This window comes from Arvicola amphibius, chromosome 18 (assembly GCF_903992535.2).
Source record: "Arvicola amphibius chromosome 18, mArvAmp1.2, whole genome shotgun sequence".
In the NCBI taxonomy this organism is placed as follows: Eukaryota; Metazoa; Chordata; class Mammalia; order Rodentia; family Cricetidae; genus Arvicola; species Arvicola amphibius.
This window is the reverse complement of record NC_052064.1, coordinates 5,549,737-5,565,950: the sequence shown is the minus strand read 5'-3', so window position 1 is coordinate 5,565,950 and position 16,214 is coordinate 5,549,737. Positions and strand designations below refer to the sequence as shown.

The window sequence follows — 16,214 nt, the reverse complement described above, 5'->3', positions numbered from 1 at the left end:
GTAAGCGACTGTGAGATAACAGTACATTTTTAAGCTTCTGGGTGTCTGCTGACGGGAGTCTTTGGACGGTATGCCTCTGCATCCAGTGTGTTGTGAACAGTCAGGAAGCAGGCTGCTCACGTGTTAGTGAGGACGAGTTCTGCTTCTGACTCAGACCAGTGAAATCAACTTTCTTGGTACAAACACAGTAGGTTTCCTCTCTATATAAAATATTATATAGGGAGTACTCAATACTTATATGCATGCCACACCTTGGCCTCTCTCATCGGAATTTCATTACCCCGAAACAAGTGACTTGTATTCAAACCCGACCTCACCATGTAGGGCAAGAGGACAGACAATGTTAACCTACCTCCAGAGGGGAGAATAACAGACAGCATTTTTAGAAATCTAAGAAGAAAACTGTCTGATACAGACAGGCACAGTATAAAGAGCCATAGCAATGTTTTTGGTAATGCTTTCATCTCATTGCAACCACCAAACTGAAGACTGACTTTAATGAGTAGTAGCCTATATAAATGATCATCAGAGTTTAGTATTTTTATATGAAATGTTTTTTATCAGTCCAGGGGAAAGGTGCCCTGTAATTCCGCGTGTATAGTGAATGGGCCTTGAGGCACTAAAGCACAAGACTATCTAGAATCAGCTCAGTAGCAATCTCCCCACTGCAACTGGATTGAATCAGACAGTAGGCTGTGGTCCCAGGCTCGGGGGACAGTGCTCCACCTGGACAGCAGGCTGTGGTCCCCAGGCTCAGGGGACAGTGCTCCACCTGGACAGTAGGCTATGGTCCCCAGGCTCAGGGGACAGTGCTCCACCTGGACAGCAGTCTGTGGTCCCCAGGCTCGGGGGACAGTGCTCCACCTGGACAGTAGGCTGTGGTCCCCAGGCTCCGGGGAGCACAGTGCTCCACCTGGACAGCAGGCTGTGGTCCCCAGGCTCAGGGGACAGTGCTCCACCTGGACAGCAGGCTGTAGTCCCCAGGCTTGGGGGACAGTGCTCCACCTGGACAGCAGGCTGTGGTCCCCAGGCTCGGGGGACAGTGCTCCACCTGGACAGTAGGCTGTGGTCCCCAGGCTCCGGGGACAGTGCTCCACCTGGACAGTAGGCTGTAATCCCCAGGCTCAGGTGGGGGACGGACGGTTGTGGTCCCCAGGCTCGGGGGACAGTACTCCACCTGGACAGTAGGCTGTGCTCCCCAGCCTCGGGGGACACTGCTCCACCTGGACAGCAGGCTGTAGTCCCCAGCCTCGGGGGTGGGGGGGGCATTGCTCCACCGGCACCCTTGCAGTCACCTAGTCATACTGAAAATTCTTACTCATAGAGCAACTGATAAACTTGTTAAGTCTCCCCACGAATGGCCTTGACATCGCTGTCTGTGTCCAGTCTGTCTGAGGCTGCGTTCTAGTCCCCTGAACTGGGCCTGCCTCCTTTTCCAGGCCTCCTCGGGATTTGCTTCTTCCTCTGCTTACCTGAGTTCCATGCCTTGTGAGATACAACAGAAACCTCTTAGCACAACCACCCTTATTTTTCTAATCTACATTTCAAAGGATGAATGTGTAAAATGAAAATAAATTTTGAAAAATCCATTCTTTTTCCAGTCTAACATACATTGGGAATACTATCTCTAATCTGTCACAAGTTCAGTTTCATAGCCCTTCTTGATGAGTATCATCACTGAGGATGGCCTCTGAGGGTGGGTCCTTCACGGGTACGTTATGATCTACAGAAGAGAAAGCTACTGGCGTGCTTCACCGTATGCTCTTCCTGGGTACCTGTGGAACCCACTCTACCCTGACACTCCAGAACCAGCGGAGAGAAGGGTGGCGAGGAGCCTCCAGACCCCGCATGGCGAAAGCTGTACAACCTTCCAACATCCATTTTTGGTAAATAGGCAGATTTTCAAACCATTATGAAGAAATGTGCCTTTTGGAGAATACCTTCAATGTTGTGTCTGCGGCAAACCACGGCTTAGCGCTACTACAGCACACTGAAGGCTTCTAGCCTCGCCTTAAAGTCAACGCTTTCCTGTTCTAAAGAGTCTTCCAAGCTGATGTCTGTCAATCCTGCGGATACAGCTTTCAGTTCGAGGATCTGTGCCTCTTGAATCACGCTAGTCTTTACAGGTGTGTTCTGAAGCACCCCTAAAGCAATTGCTCTCTCTTACACACACACACACACACACACACACACACACACACACACAGTGGAGCTTCAGCTTGCACACTCAGTGCCAAGCACAAGGGCACAATGGACCCACATATGGTAGAACCTGGCTGAACTCAAAGACATCAAACTTACACCTCCTGAGATACTGATATATCTGAAAAGACAATGCTTATAGGGCTCAGAGAAATGGCTCGGTGGCTAGAAGCTACTGGGTTCAGTTTCCAGTGCCCATATGCTAGCTTACAACCATCTACTACAGTTCCATTGCCTTCTGACCTTGTGCCCATACATACACGCAGGCCAAACACTCACAAATAAGTTTGAAAAAATTTAGAAGTTATATATAATTTTAGTCAAGTAGAATGTGGATGAAAATTAGTAAAACAATGTCAATGAGGGGAAAGAAATTTTGTACATCCTTGCATTTTCTTTTTATTAAAAAAATTATATAATTTATGCTCAGTAAAAAATTCAAACAGTAGAAATGGGCATACACAAAAAAATCCAATGTGCCCACCACCCAGTCCCATGATCACAAGTTTTACGCATCATTCTAGAAATGTTCTATGTATAAATGTATTTCTCATTGTTAAAAAATACACAGGACCACAGTACACTGTTTCACAACAGCTTTTAAAAACATCATTTCGGGGTGTATTTCTATAGACTCCAGTCAGACTCACCCAGGCCCATCTTGTAAAGAGCGGCCACTTGGTTCAGCCAGCTGCCTATGGGTGGAAAGCTGGATTGCTCTCCAGCATCTGACACATCCTTACACTGGGGTGAGTGCTAAGAACATGTTCCCTGGAGAAGGAAATACAGTTTGACTGATTTGAAAGGGGGAGGGAGGCTCTGATGATGAGGGGCCTGCAAGCAGTACGGTGGAGGGGGCGGTGGAGGGGGCGGGTGGAGCAGAGCTTGGGGATCACCGAGGCACAGAGCCCGTCACTTCCAGGGTCAGGACTGTGCAGAGAAAGGCCACTGATTCGATGTGAGGGAGCCATCAAATACCCCAGTAAGTATCTCTAGTTCAATCTCATATTCCCTTGACACCAGTAAAATTATCCCAAATAAACCTGAAGAGCAAATTAATCCATGAACCCAACTAAGCCTCTGCCCCAGAAGTGACTCCCATCCTCTGACTGTTCCTGACTCGAGTATTTGTAGACGTTGCCTGTTGATCATGCCTAATCCCCAGACTGCCCCAAATCTGAACTATTCCAAAATCCAAAATTTTGTCAGGCTGTAGTGGTGCACGCCTTTAGTCCCAGCACTAGGGAAGCAGAGGCAGGAGATCTCTGTGAATTCGAGGCCAGCCTGGTCTATGAGATACAAGAGAGTCATGGCTACACAGAGAAAGCCTGTCTCAAAAGAAAAAAAAAAAAGAAATCCAAATTTTGAAAGTCATGTTGGATTACAGCTGTTTACCCTGAACTGTGTTAGAAACAAAAGAAGACTTTGTTTAACTCCATCAGCTGAAACCATCCTTTTAAAGAAAGGTGGAAGTAGAAAATAAGTCCCTGCGTGCTGACTTAAGACTGCATTACTCATAGAAAAAGTAGGAGCAGTCGGGTGGTGGTGGCGCATACCTTTAATATCCCAGCACTCAGGGAGGCAGAGGCAGGTGAATTTCTGAGTTTGAGTCTAGTGTGGTCTACAGAGCGAGTTCCGGGACAGCCAGGGCTGTTACACAGAGAAACCCTGTCTTGAAAAAAAAAGCAGAGAGAGAGAGAGAGAGAGAGAGAGAGAGAGAGAGAGAGAGAGAGAGAGAGAGCGCGCAACGAGTCAGAATTTCGGCATTATTGCTAACGCCTTCTCTTTCACGTCCGCATCGTGGTGATGAGCTAACGCTCGCATCTTCTGGGCGCAGTCTTCTCCGTACAGCAGGGAAAACAATGACCCTTTGGCGAAGGGTGGCTGAGCAGCCAAGCAGCCTTCCACCTTGAGGCAGTTGTTTAGGTTCTGAAACAGTGTGAGAGCCCGGAGAAGAATCTCACTTGTTATTTGGCCCTCATACAGGGAAAGAAAGGAAGCGTCCACCTGAAAGAGGAAACACTGAGTGTCATTTTGTATTGTAAAATAGCATTGACTAGTTTCCATTTAGAAGTCTGATCTGGGGCAGGCAACCCCAGCTGCTAACTCACTAACAACCGTGCAGGTTCTAGACCCATGTTACACATGAAATGAGGTTGTGCTTGTTAGAGAAAAGGTAAGATTTCTTTGGAACCCCAGAGAGCAGACATTTGAAAAACCAACCATTGTAGGATCCATGCAGTTTCTGTAAGCACTCGTCAGTGCAACCAATATCACCACCCCCACAGTCCGGGAACAGTTCCCACTGAGACTGCTCGTTGGTTACAGGTTTGAGTTCCATGAAGATGAGCACTGTGTACTTGCTGGTCTGGGCGCTCTGCCCAGTGTCGAGCACACTCGGGTGGGTGGCTCGACACTGTTGTCTCAGCAAATGCTGAGACATGTGCACAAACCAAACCAATTTTACAGATGCAAGGACAATGTGGACAGCAAATGGAGCAGCAATGGAAAAGTCAGTGTTGATGCAGAGGGTTTTTAAAGATAGTTTTAAAAAGTAAAATATGCTTGTTTCAGTAAACACAAATTAATATACAAGAGCAACCCCATAGTTCTACTCTTCAGAGATAACCCCTGTGAGTGTTTCTGGGCAGACCTTCCTAGCTCCGTCTGTTCAATCTCTCTGTGAGTGTGCATGCACAAACCGGGAGGTGATCTACTCACTTGAGCACTCAGCAGCCCCTCTGTCATAGCTGGGTTCTCAGACAAATTCAAAAGCAGCTTCAACACCTGGACCTGCCGGCGAGAAGGCTGGGTTTACTGGATCAGCAAGCACAACCCTCTTCCTAGGATGCTGTCTTCTAACTCCCCGACATCCCATAAACTCCCGTCTGCACCTCCAAGCCTGGCTCAAATTCTTTCTGTGAAATCTCCACTCGGCTCCTCTGACCCTTGGCACCTCTTTGAGGGCAGCTACATCTCACTTCTGTCTCAGCTGCTGGGGAGGCAGAAAGAGCTCAGCAAATGTCTCCCAATACCGTAAGTCTGGTATGTGTTTAGTCACCCCCTTTCTTTCAGAGTCTGTGCTTATGTGCACACATGTTCACATGTGTGTGCATGAGGAGGCCAGAGGCAGAGGTCAGTGTTGTCTGTGATGCACTTTACCTCAGATATTGAGACCGGGTCCTCACTTGAACCCAGAACTCTTGGAGGTTATCTTTTTAAAATGTGAAAAATGTTTTATGATCATTTAATTAGGAAGCAATATGAAAGTGGTCTAAATGCTAATTAAAATGCTAGCATTCTTATTACTCATTTTTGAAAAGTCAGAAATTAAATAGAATGTTTTAAAAAAACCTTAGACTTGTTTTATGTGCATAAATGGTTGACTATATGTATATGTATCATGTGTGTGCAGTACCTGCAGAGGTCAGAAGGGGGCAATGGAGCCTCTGGAGTTAGCAATGGTTATGTGGGTGCTTGGTACTGAGGCGTCTGCAAGAGCAACATATGCTCCTAAGTGCTGAGCCATCTCTCCAGCCTCAGGATGTCTCTTTGAAAAACACTAATCCACACTTTCTACAAGACCATTGAAATTAAAGTGATGAGAAGGAGGGCACTAAAACTGGGAAAGAACAAATCTACTTTCACCAGATCCAGGAAGGAACCTGGATGCACATTTTTCTAATTTATTAGACAGGCAGTACACACTGATTTTGGGGACTCTGGGAAGAGGGCAGTGGGATCCAAACTGGGTCTCCTGTGCTGGGCAAGCTGCCCTAAGGTCTTCCCTAGCCTAAGAACATTCCAAATACAGGGAAACAAAGAAAAAGGAAGTTTCCACATGCACCGTACGCCTACAATTCCTGTGATCACATGTGGATGTGTTTATAATCTCAGTTTTGCTTAATCTCAGTTTTACCTTGTGGGTATGGAGGTATGTGTCTTTAGTACCAGCATCGGGAGGCAGAGGCAGGTGGATCCGTGTGAGTTCGAGGCCAGCCGGCTCCATAGAGCAGGTTCTAGGACAGTCAGGGCTACACAGAGAAACCCTGTCTCTGAAAATAAACCTTCCCACCCCCCAAATTAAAAATTTGTAAAATTAATACAAAATCACGATCAAATGTCAAACTGCAGAAGAGAACAAGGTGAAAACAGAAGTCTATGCCCCTGGCCTTCCTGCCCCAAAGTGGGGATCGCTGCCGTGAAGCAAGAGTGACCTCTGCCCCTTTAGCGCACTCCCTGTGAGCTACCACAGGATCTTAGCTGATGCTGTTGGCAGTACCAGGAACAGGCCTGAGGAACACAGGGCCTGGCTGTAAGTCAGTGCAGCTGCAGCAGGGGAACAGGAACAGAAGCTGTGCAACAGATCACAATGAGCCTGAGTGACCGTGCTGCCCTCTACAGGTTAAACACACGCATGGACGACAGTTTCAAGTTCCGCTCTTTTCCTTTCTTGCCCCCTACACCACCTTGTGGCGACCCAGGACATTTAGGTTGTAGGCTCTCTGGTCAGTACAGACAGCACTTTACAGTGAGTCAGGGTGCAACCGCAGAGCACAGTGGAATCCCACTACAGACTAAACAGACCTGTAAAAGTCCCTCTGCTGGACACGTACCAAGGAAACATCCATGAAGACACATACAAATGGACGGCTATGCGAAGACGCATTTTCCAGCTAGAACTTCACACCCATACTCAGCTTTTATAGAGAAACAATGCCATGATGACCAGGTTCCCATCAAAACTTTAATTTTCTATCCTAGAAAAATTCTTGGCAATGCAGTAGAAAAATACAAAAAACAAAACAAACAACAACAACAACAACAACAAAAAAAACCCAACCAAACAACCACAAACAACAAGAACAACAAACCGGTGTGAGTCATCTCTCACAAAGTGGTAGATTTTCCTGGCCAGATCTGAGACAGATATAAATACACAGGTCCAGCCAGGCGGTGGTGGCGCACGCCTTTAATCCCAGCACTCGGGAGGCAGAGGCAGGCGGATCTCTGTGAGTTCGAGACCAGCCTGGTCTACAAGAGCTAGTTCCAGGACAGGCTCTAAAGCTGCAGAGAAACCCTGTCTCGAAAAAACCAAAAAAAAAAAAAAAAAAAAAGAAAGAAAAAAACACAGGTCCAGAGCTTGGCTCTGAACTAAGAGTTCCTCCTGGGTTCCGGGTAAAGAAGCCGAAGAGATGGTCAAGGGAGAGGATTTTTCATGAAGCAGTCACATTACAGCACAGAGGGAAGGCGCTCTCCTGGGCTGGAGACAGCCCGGAGCTGCAGCAGTACTGCCAAAATGAGGGCCTACTCTTGTGTTTAATTCTGTGAACGCCTGTGCTTGTCTGGGACCACCCACATATAACACCTCAGAAACCCTGGGCTACAGTGCGGCTCTTCTGTAATTATACCCTGATAACCCCAAAATGACGTCAGCATTTGAGCCAACAACCTAAACGTCCTGGGTTTGGAAAGGAGTAGGATGCTTTACGCACTGCTTAGTGGACCGTTCTAGTAGTAGCATGGAAGACGGTGGTGCTGGGGGGTGACAGATCCCATGAACTGTGGGGGCCACCTCAGGAGGTTAATATATTGCCTAGAGATCAGTCCTGTGATATTTTGGTGAAGATTGTGGCTTGTCTGAACAGTTTGCCTGAGGCTAAAGTGAAGAATTTTGAATTAATTCCATAGGTAGAGGAACTCTCAAAACAGCCTAGTACAGACCCTGCTGTGTGGCTCTGAAGATTTACAATGAAAAGCAGCAAATGAGAACGCAAACGTGCGGACTGAGAAAAGGGGCATCAGGAAGTGGGATGGAGCTAAGTCCCGTGTTCAGGGAGATAAACAGATTAAGACGTGGGATAAAGGGACGCAGAGTATGGAGTTTGACTTCCCTCGCTATGCTCCCGTCTCTGTGTTTGGAATGGTAATGTACATCCTGTGCCATTATACGCTGGAAGTGTGTGATCTGTTTTTTGATTTTGATTTTATAGGGAATTACAGTTAAGAGACTTCACAAATCCCAGAAGAGACTTTCAACTCTGTACTTTCAAACACTGTTGCGACTGTACTAGACAATGAAGATTTTTGAAGTTGGAATAAATGCATTTTGCACTATGATATTAAAAGCTTATGGGGGCTAGGGATTGGAATGTGGTACTTTGAATGTAACTGGCCCCTTCTCATAGGGAGCAGCACTATTAGGAGGTGTGGCCTTATTGGAGGAACTGTGTCATTAAGGGGGTGGGCTTTGAGAGTTTTCTATGCTCAGGGTACAGCCCAGTGTCTAAGTCCACTTCCTGTTGCCTTCTGATCAAGATGCAGCCAGCACCATGTCTGCCTACTCCCAACATGATAATAGACTGAACCTCTGAACTGTAAGAGAGTCACCCCAATTAAGTGTTTTCTTTTTTATAAGAGCTGCAGCGGTCATGGAGTCTCTTCATAGCAATAGAAACCCTAAGACAAGGAGTAACAAAAACTCCTTGTAATAAAAATCAGACAATAAAACCCATTACTTTGTATGCTAATTTAAAGAGCTGTCAACACTGAGGTAAGAGCTGCAGCTTAAGTCACTATTTCTCAAAAGTCCTTTACTCGGTTCCTGTTTCTAGATAAAGGACGACAGGGGTCCCAGAACAACATGATTTTCCTGACTCTCAGAAGATCAAATGATCGCCCAAGACACATCACAAGAGCTTCACAGGATCTGCAATTCTGGGCAAGGAGACAAAAGGCTTTCTTGGGCGTCTATGAGGATTTTTCATAAACGCTGAGTGGACTACACTTTTCTTTTGGATACGGGGTTTCTTTATGTGGCCCTGCCTGATAGAATCTGCTATACAGATCAGGTTGGCCATGAACTGACACAGATCCACCTGCTTGATTCTCGAGTGCTGAGATTAAAGGCACCACTATCTTTTTAGGGGGACGTCACAGGGATGAAATACAAGGTCTGGGATCCCAATCTCCCCACCTCCCCCCGAACTCATTTATGTAGACTAGGTAGCACTCCCAGAGCTCCACCTGCCTCCTCACCCCCAGTGTTGGGATTAAAAGTGTGCACCACCACACGTGGACGGGAAATGCAGTCTCCTGAGCTTGGCTCTCTGGCCTGCAGGACAGACGCTGTGCTCCCTACCTTGGTGCTTCCGTTCCCCGTAAGCAGCAGGTGGAGCAGGCCGGTGATGTAGCTGCTGAGCAGGTGCTGGTAGTCGTTGGTGACAGTCATGTTCGTGAGCAGCCTCAGGCCGGCCAGCTGCACGGCAGAGTTCAGGGGATCCACAAAGACATCCTCACAGACTCGCTGGACATACACCTGCAGGCAGGAGAGAGAGACTGAGCACCTCCGGCTCTCCAGGTCCTGAGTGCCGCTTTTCTGCAGGGCAGAGCAGAGCTCAGGACTGGACCTTCAGAACAGGGGACATTTATGTCAGGCCCTCTGACTCTGGTGACCATTCTAGCTAAGCTGCCTTTGTTAATGACCTGGCACTGTGCAGAGAATCACAAGCAAGCAGAGCAAAATTAACTTCAGTATTTCTGGAGATGCAGGCATGTGAGTTTCTATACTATTCACCTCCACTGCAAAAAGCCATGAAGCACTGGCAGCATTCAATATCATGCATGAGTTTCCAGACAGGAAAAATTATCACTAAATCTGAATGCTGTCAAAATTGTAAGAAAATGTCTGATTTGAAGCTCTAAGAAATGATCAAGTGACCGCCCAACACACCTGTATGAACGTTTGTGAGACATTCCAAATGTGTCCCTGCTGCCATAGGTGTGGCAGTGTAACAAGAAGGAAGCGGAGGTCACATTTTCAAGTTCCACATTACACGTGTAAGCCAACTCTCTCCATCCTCGAAGATAAGTATCGGCTTCTGCAGCTGATGGTGAGGGTAGGCTGGACGGACAGGCGCACTAGAGATCTGAGCTGACGAGTGACTCACTGTGACAGTGTCCTCACAGGGCACTGGAGGTCTGAGCTGACAAGTCACTCTCATTGGCTGCTCATCTTCGTCTTTTACCCACTTTTCTGGGGATCTGACTTTGGAAGGACTTTCTTACACCCAAAGTTCTACCCATTATGTCTTCCTCTGCACCACAGGACAGTTTAAAACCACCGAGTCGCAGCTTCTGAGTTTACTGAGTCTGCCCGTCTGCGTTCCTGGATTCTGGCTTCATTCTTCCTGCATCCCTGAGGTAAAAGGGAACCCGACCACAAAGCCTAGGGGATAGCTCTGCTTTAGGTTCTCTCTTTAAAGGGAGTTGTCGGCTGTAAAGTTATAAAGCACACCCTACCCTGAGTTTTAATCCTCACATTTAATTACTTTTTTTTTTTTTAAAAAAAAAAAAAAAAGTTTTCCCAGACAGGGTTTCTCTGTAGCTTTGGAGCCTGTCCTGGAACTAGCTCTTGTAGACCAGGCTGGCCTTGAACTCACAGAGACCCACCTGCCTCTGCCTCCCGAGTGCTGGGATTAAAGGCATGCGCACCACCGCCCACTAATTCCTCTTTTGTGTAGACAACCCGATGCATTTTAATTCAGACAACTTACCTTTATCTTGACTTGATTCTCAACATTCACACTCAGGTTATTTAGTGCATTTAATGCTTTCTCCTTAATACTGTGGTTCGGAGAGCTGATTTTGTTTCCGACGATTGGGATACCACCCAACTCGCGAATAATGGCCTAAGAGAGAGGAAAAGAAAATGGACCATAACTTCAATATGCAACCTTTTGATGAACTTCACGCACACAGAAATGCAACCAAAATGAATCACTTTAGAGAAATGTTATTTGTACATTCATACACAAATCTTCCTCTTCAGAAATTGTCTTTATGTGAGTGTGTGCGTGTACAGAGGCCATTCCTCAAAATGTGATTCACTTTTTTTTTTTAAAGACATTTCTTTCATTGGCTGGGACTCAACAGTGTGGAGATGCAATATTCTGAAAATCTCTTATATTCCAAGATTGAATTTTTGCTGGACCTCATAGCCAAAGTTAATAATAAACCTTGAAGTCACTTAAGTCTGCTAGCCTACTATGTACTTAAACTGTTTGTTTTACCTGCTTTTAAGAGAATAATGTACCTACCAAACTTGCCTTGGATTTCCCATAGAACAGTTTAGGTTGTTAGTTTTACAACCTAAACTAACACACAGCTCCAATCTTAAGTTATATACATTCTTGCCCCTAGACCAGGATAATGCATGTGTATCCCTTGCTGAAAGCAGTCAATACAGAAGTCAAAAGTAACTATGGATATTGGTTGAGAAACAATGTTTATTATCTGGGTCTTTTGGGATCGGTTGGGGCCAGTGATGTGGGATGTCCCTCTGTATGCTGTGAATATCATCGGTGTGGCTTTCTGGGACCCGGAGAAAAATGGCAAGCTCCATGGACTGCCTGTCACTGCTTCTCCACTGGTACGATTACAAGCGTGTGGCACCATGCCGGGTTTTCCATGTGGCCAGTGCACTTCATTTATCTATCTCCCCTTATTCTAACTGACACATACATTATATATATATATATATATATATATATATATATATATATATATATATGTATATATATACACACACATATATAAATGGAGCAGTTTGTATATTGATACATGTATATGTTGCGTAATCACCTTAAATCCAAATATATTTCCTCAAATGTGTATCACTTTTTAATGGCAAAACATTCAAAATTTTTTAGCTCAAAATAAATCTGTATTGATAACAATGTTAACAAAAGCACTGTTAAAAAAAAAAAACCAAATTGTTTTTACTTGTTCTCTGAGGGGGAAGGGAGAAAGCATTCACATTAAACTCTATAGTCTTAGCCATTTACACTGCCTTGGTGGTTATCGCTGGCTGAGGGATCACCTACCCCAGACCACTCTAGCGAGGTCAGTTATCCAATGAAAACACATACTTAAAAGTAAGGCGCTTTTACTAGTTTATGCGAACTCTGCTTTTTGTTGACTAGGAACTATTAGGATGCTATTACCCAGCTCTTACAGCGATGCTGGTGTCCAGCTTCTCAGAGATTACTTCCTGTGTCATCATTTGGCTGTGATTGTCAGTGAGGATACAGACACACCGCGAGTTAAACACCCAGAACCCCAACTCCTGCTGTGGGGAATGAGGAGACTTACTTGATTAGTTGAGAAGGCTGCATTATTGCCCAGGGTGACCAAGGCTTTTTCAACAATTATAGGATCATCAGTTGACTCCAGCAGGTACAGAAGTTTCTCAAGTTGCTCAGCATTTAGGACCTCATCATAGGAACTGTCAGTTAAGTCTTCTGCGTAAGAAGAAAGCCACTTGAAGGTCATTAAAAGTCATCAGTGAGGTGTTCTGCTTTGTAAAGTTTAAAAAGTTCCAACACCAACTCTGATGCTCTCACAATTACTTGTTTTGGTTTTTAAACCTTGGGGACAATTTTCATGTTTTAGAGAAAGCAACAGGGCAAGCAAGCTGCAAATCCTGGCGTCTGCTGGTAGGAGGGAGATGGAGAAGGGGCAGAGAGAGGTCGTGGCTTCAAGAGCACAGGCCGCTGCGGCATTGGAGGCTGCCAAGTGGAAGAGGAAGGGAGCCACCGAGGACCGAGAAAGTGCAGCGTCGGGGAAGCCTGCTTACGGTTTTGGTCAGAGACAGAAAGGATGAAGAAGGCGAAAAGGAGGAGTTAAGCCTTTTCTGAGCAGGCACCCAAATGTCAGAGGTTCTGCTTGCTTAAAGCACTTTACACGTTTTGTATAATATGATTCTCAGGTACTCCTAGGAAAAAGATACTATTATTATTATAATTTATGTAGAAAACGAAGGTTTATAGCCATCAAGTATTAACCAGTGGTCACGTGTCTATTAGAAAGGCATTGCATGTAAATGACATGTACCCTTGATGCTGACAGCATTTTTTCACCTACTTTAAACATCAGGTATAGATCTGAGGGGACATTTGCCTAAAGAGCATTGGTTAACGATGGGATAGGTTTGTACTAGGGTACAAAAGGGTGAGACTGATTATCCTTTTAAGAGTCTATTAGGCAGGCCACCTATGGTAAAGCACAATCGTGTTTCCAGTGTGGCATCGTGTGGTTTAGCTACATACAGGCTTCCTGCTAGATACATTCCTAGTTTTAGAAGTTTTTAATGCATGAGATATTTTCAAGTAAGCGTATATTAAAACCCTGCACGTTTATAAGTGCTTAGGTATAAGAAGTTACTGTGTGTGTGTGTGTGTGTGTGTGTGTTGTGTTCCACTTCACCATGTTTTCCCCATTCTAATGTTCAATTAATTCTCTGGCACTTTTCTGACTCAAAATAAGTCATTTACAAATTAGGATTTATTTTTCTATAACTTTGCTTCCTTTGTATTACTGAATTTTGTGACTTTTTTTTCTGTCAAGATGCCTGAGACTCCAGGACAATGCTAATAGTTCTGATAGCATGTCTCTTATTCTTGGACTTAGTAAAGATGCAATTAATATTTTCACGTTAAATACCTTTAATTAAAGTTTCTTCGCCTTTATTTTTTGATGAGTATTCCTAATGTTGTACGTTATCAGAAATGTTGTTTTAATGACTTTTATACATTACTGTGTAGTTTGTTTTTTTTTTTTTTGTTGTTGTTGTTGTTTCGACACAAGGTTTCTCTGTAGCTTTGTAGTCTGTCCTGGAATTCACTCCATAGACCAGGCTGGCTTTGAACTCACAGGGATCCGCCTGACTCTGCCTCCTGAGTGCTGGCATGAAAGGCATGCGCCACCACCACCTGTCTACTGTGTAGTTTTGAATATATATATTCAATAACTAATACATACTCCTATGAATTCTCCTTATATGTAACCTGGCCTTGATAAATCATTTTCTTAGCCCCTGAAAGATCCCCTTTATTCATGATTGAGATTTGTACTCTGTCAAGTTCTTATGTTAAGCTGAATGATTTGATGCTGTTTCTATCTTTTCCAAAGGCCTCAAAGAGTTTTAGTTCAGAAATTATACTTTTTGCGGGGACAGGTTTTCACTATGTAGCCTAGACCTGCACTGATTCTTGGTCCTTCTACCTCAGCACCATTCTCTGGGACTGGCCAACCTCTTAACAGGAATCACACATTTCTCCAAAGTTAAAGATAAAGAAAAGATTTCTCTTCAAATATAAGGATAGAACTTTGGGAAGGGTCTGACCTGTGTTTCATTCCTCGAACCAAAGTATAGTGGTGTATGTATTCAAGCCCAGCAATGAGGGAGGTAGAGTAAGACAATTCAAGTTTCAGGATCACAAATTCAGCTTTCTATACATAGTGAGTTTCAGAGCAGGGATAAATCAGACCTTCTGCCTTAAACAAAAACAAAAAACAAAAAATGTGCCAGACGAATGAATGCTTTTGATCCCAGCTCTCAAGGAGGCAGGGGCAGGCAGATCTCTGTGAGTTCAAGGCCAACCTGGTCTACAGAGTGAGTTCCAGGACAGTTTGGGGTTATACAGAGAAACCCTGTCTCCAAAAACAACACTAAAAAAACCCCATTATCGTATAGAAGTATGTGATAGAGAAAGAGAAAACAATCCAGGCTTTGTAGGGGCAAATGATCATCTTCACAACCTGTTCAAACTCTGTGCCAGGGGGAAAGGCGCTGCACACCCCTTCCTTACAGCATTTCCTGGAGGAAATGGAAGGCTGGAGTCCCGGTTCGTTCACGGAAGTGCGAATTTTGAAAAGCAAATGTCAAAGTTGTACAACCCAAAGATGTTTTTCTACCCGCCCAGAAAGGTGCTTTGTTTTCCCTATATGGAAAGGCAATTATCTCCCACCAGTTGAACTCTTGGTGAATTTGAGAGGTAGAAAATGGTAGTCTAGTCCTCCAATTTTAAGGGCACTTTATTTTGCATATGCCCGGCTACACAGAGGTGAGAATTCTGCCTTTAGAATGGCATTAGCAGATTACATGTAATGGTGCCGGTAAAACGTTTTAATAATTACTCGATAAAAAAATACATTTCTCTACCTTTGAGCAAGCCAGGTTTTTGGGTCGGCAGATTTTATTTCAAATTGTTTCCCCAACAGTTTTCACGACCTAAAAGATCCCTTTAGAATGCGCAGCAAATTGTTGGACCTCTCAATGTTCCAATCATCAGAGGACTATACCTTTAAGTCCGAGTTGCAGGATGCTGAGGATGGCGTCAAGGTTTCTCCCCAGGGCAGGTGCCAGCAGAATTGCACCACAGGGATCCCTTTTTCCCAGGGCTACACGCTAAGTTTCAGCCTAGGCCTGAGGCCCCGCAGTAACATACTCGCAGCCAGGGACATCTCTTTGGTAACACAAAGGCCCGGTACAAATTTTAAATAAACAACCTACATGGCTTGGAAAAACCTTAGTTCTCTCCTGTGAAGCCAGAGGAAACAACAGAAAATTTGGGGCAACGTTTTCAGCCCTTATTTTAAACAAAGAAGTGGGGGCAGGGAAGCGGCTCCGGACCCACGCAAGGCAACCTCCAGCCTTCCTGTCCCACGTCCTCCCACTGCGACACAGGGACCCGTGAGCGCCTGGGGCACCCCCGGCCCACGCAGCTCGGAGTGGCCCTGCAGCCCCGAGCCTGTGGCCCGCCCATCGCCTCACCTGCGGACCGCGAGGGGCGCAGGCGGCGGCGTCCTCGCCGCGGGCCCCGAGTCAGCCAGTAGATGCAGTAGCAGGCGCCGGCGCCAAGGACCAGCCCCGCCGCCACCCAGCCCGCGTCCCGTGCGCCGCCCATGCTGCTGCAGCCGCCGAGCTGCGGGGAACCCGGGATGCCTGGACCAACTCCGGTCCGGAGAGAGGAAACGGGGCTGAGGCTCCGCCTCCCGGAAGTCGGGCTGCTAAACTCGGAAGCCCACCCACCCGGCGCCGCAGAGCCTTGCACAGGGAGGGCGGGATGCACAGAGCCGCGGCCGCCGCTGCAGCTCCTTCCCGTACTCGGACCGCAACGCGCGAGGCTCGCCTCTAGCCCCGTCCCGCCCCTCCCGTCTAGCCCCGCCCC

At 45.9% G+C, this 16,214-nt stretch overlaps 1 protein-coding gene across 1 annotated transcript; it reads right to left on the bottom strand.

Moving 5' to 3' along the window:
- Positions 1-3,884: 3,884 nt before the first annotated feature.
- Positions 3,885-16,141, bottom strand: Armc10 (armadillo repeat containing 10). Its single transcript, XM_038315219.1, has 6 exons — positions 15,818-16,141; positions 12,355-12,503; positions 10,758-10,892; positions 9,344-9,520; positions 4,924-4,995; positions 3,885-4,209 (listed from the first exon to the last, which is right to left on the bottom strand). Exons 1-6 carry the CDS (start codon positions 15,948-15,950, stop codon positions 3,955-3,957), a joined length of 921 nt encoding a protein of 306 aa, XP_038171147.1. The 5' UTR covers positions 15,951-16,141; the 3' UTR covers positions 3,885-3,954.
- Between the last annotated feature and the right edge of the window lie 73 nt (positions 16,142-16,214).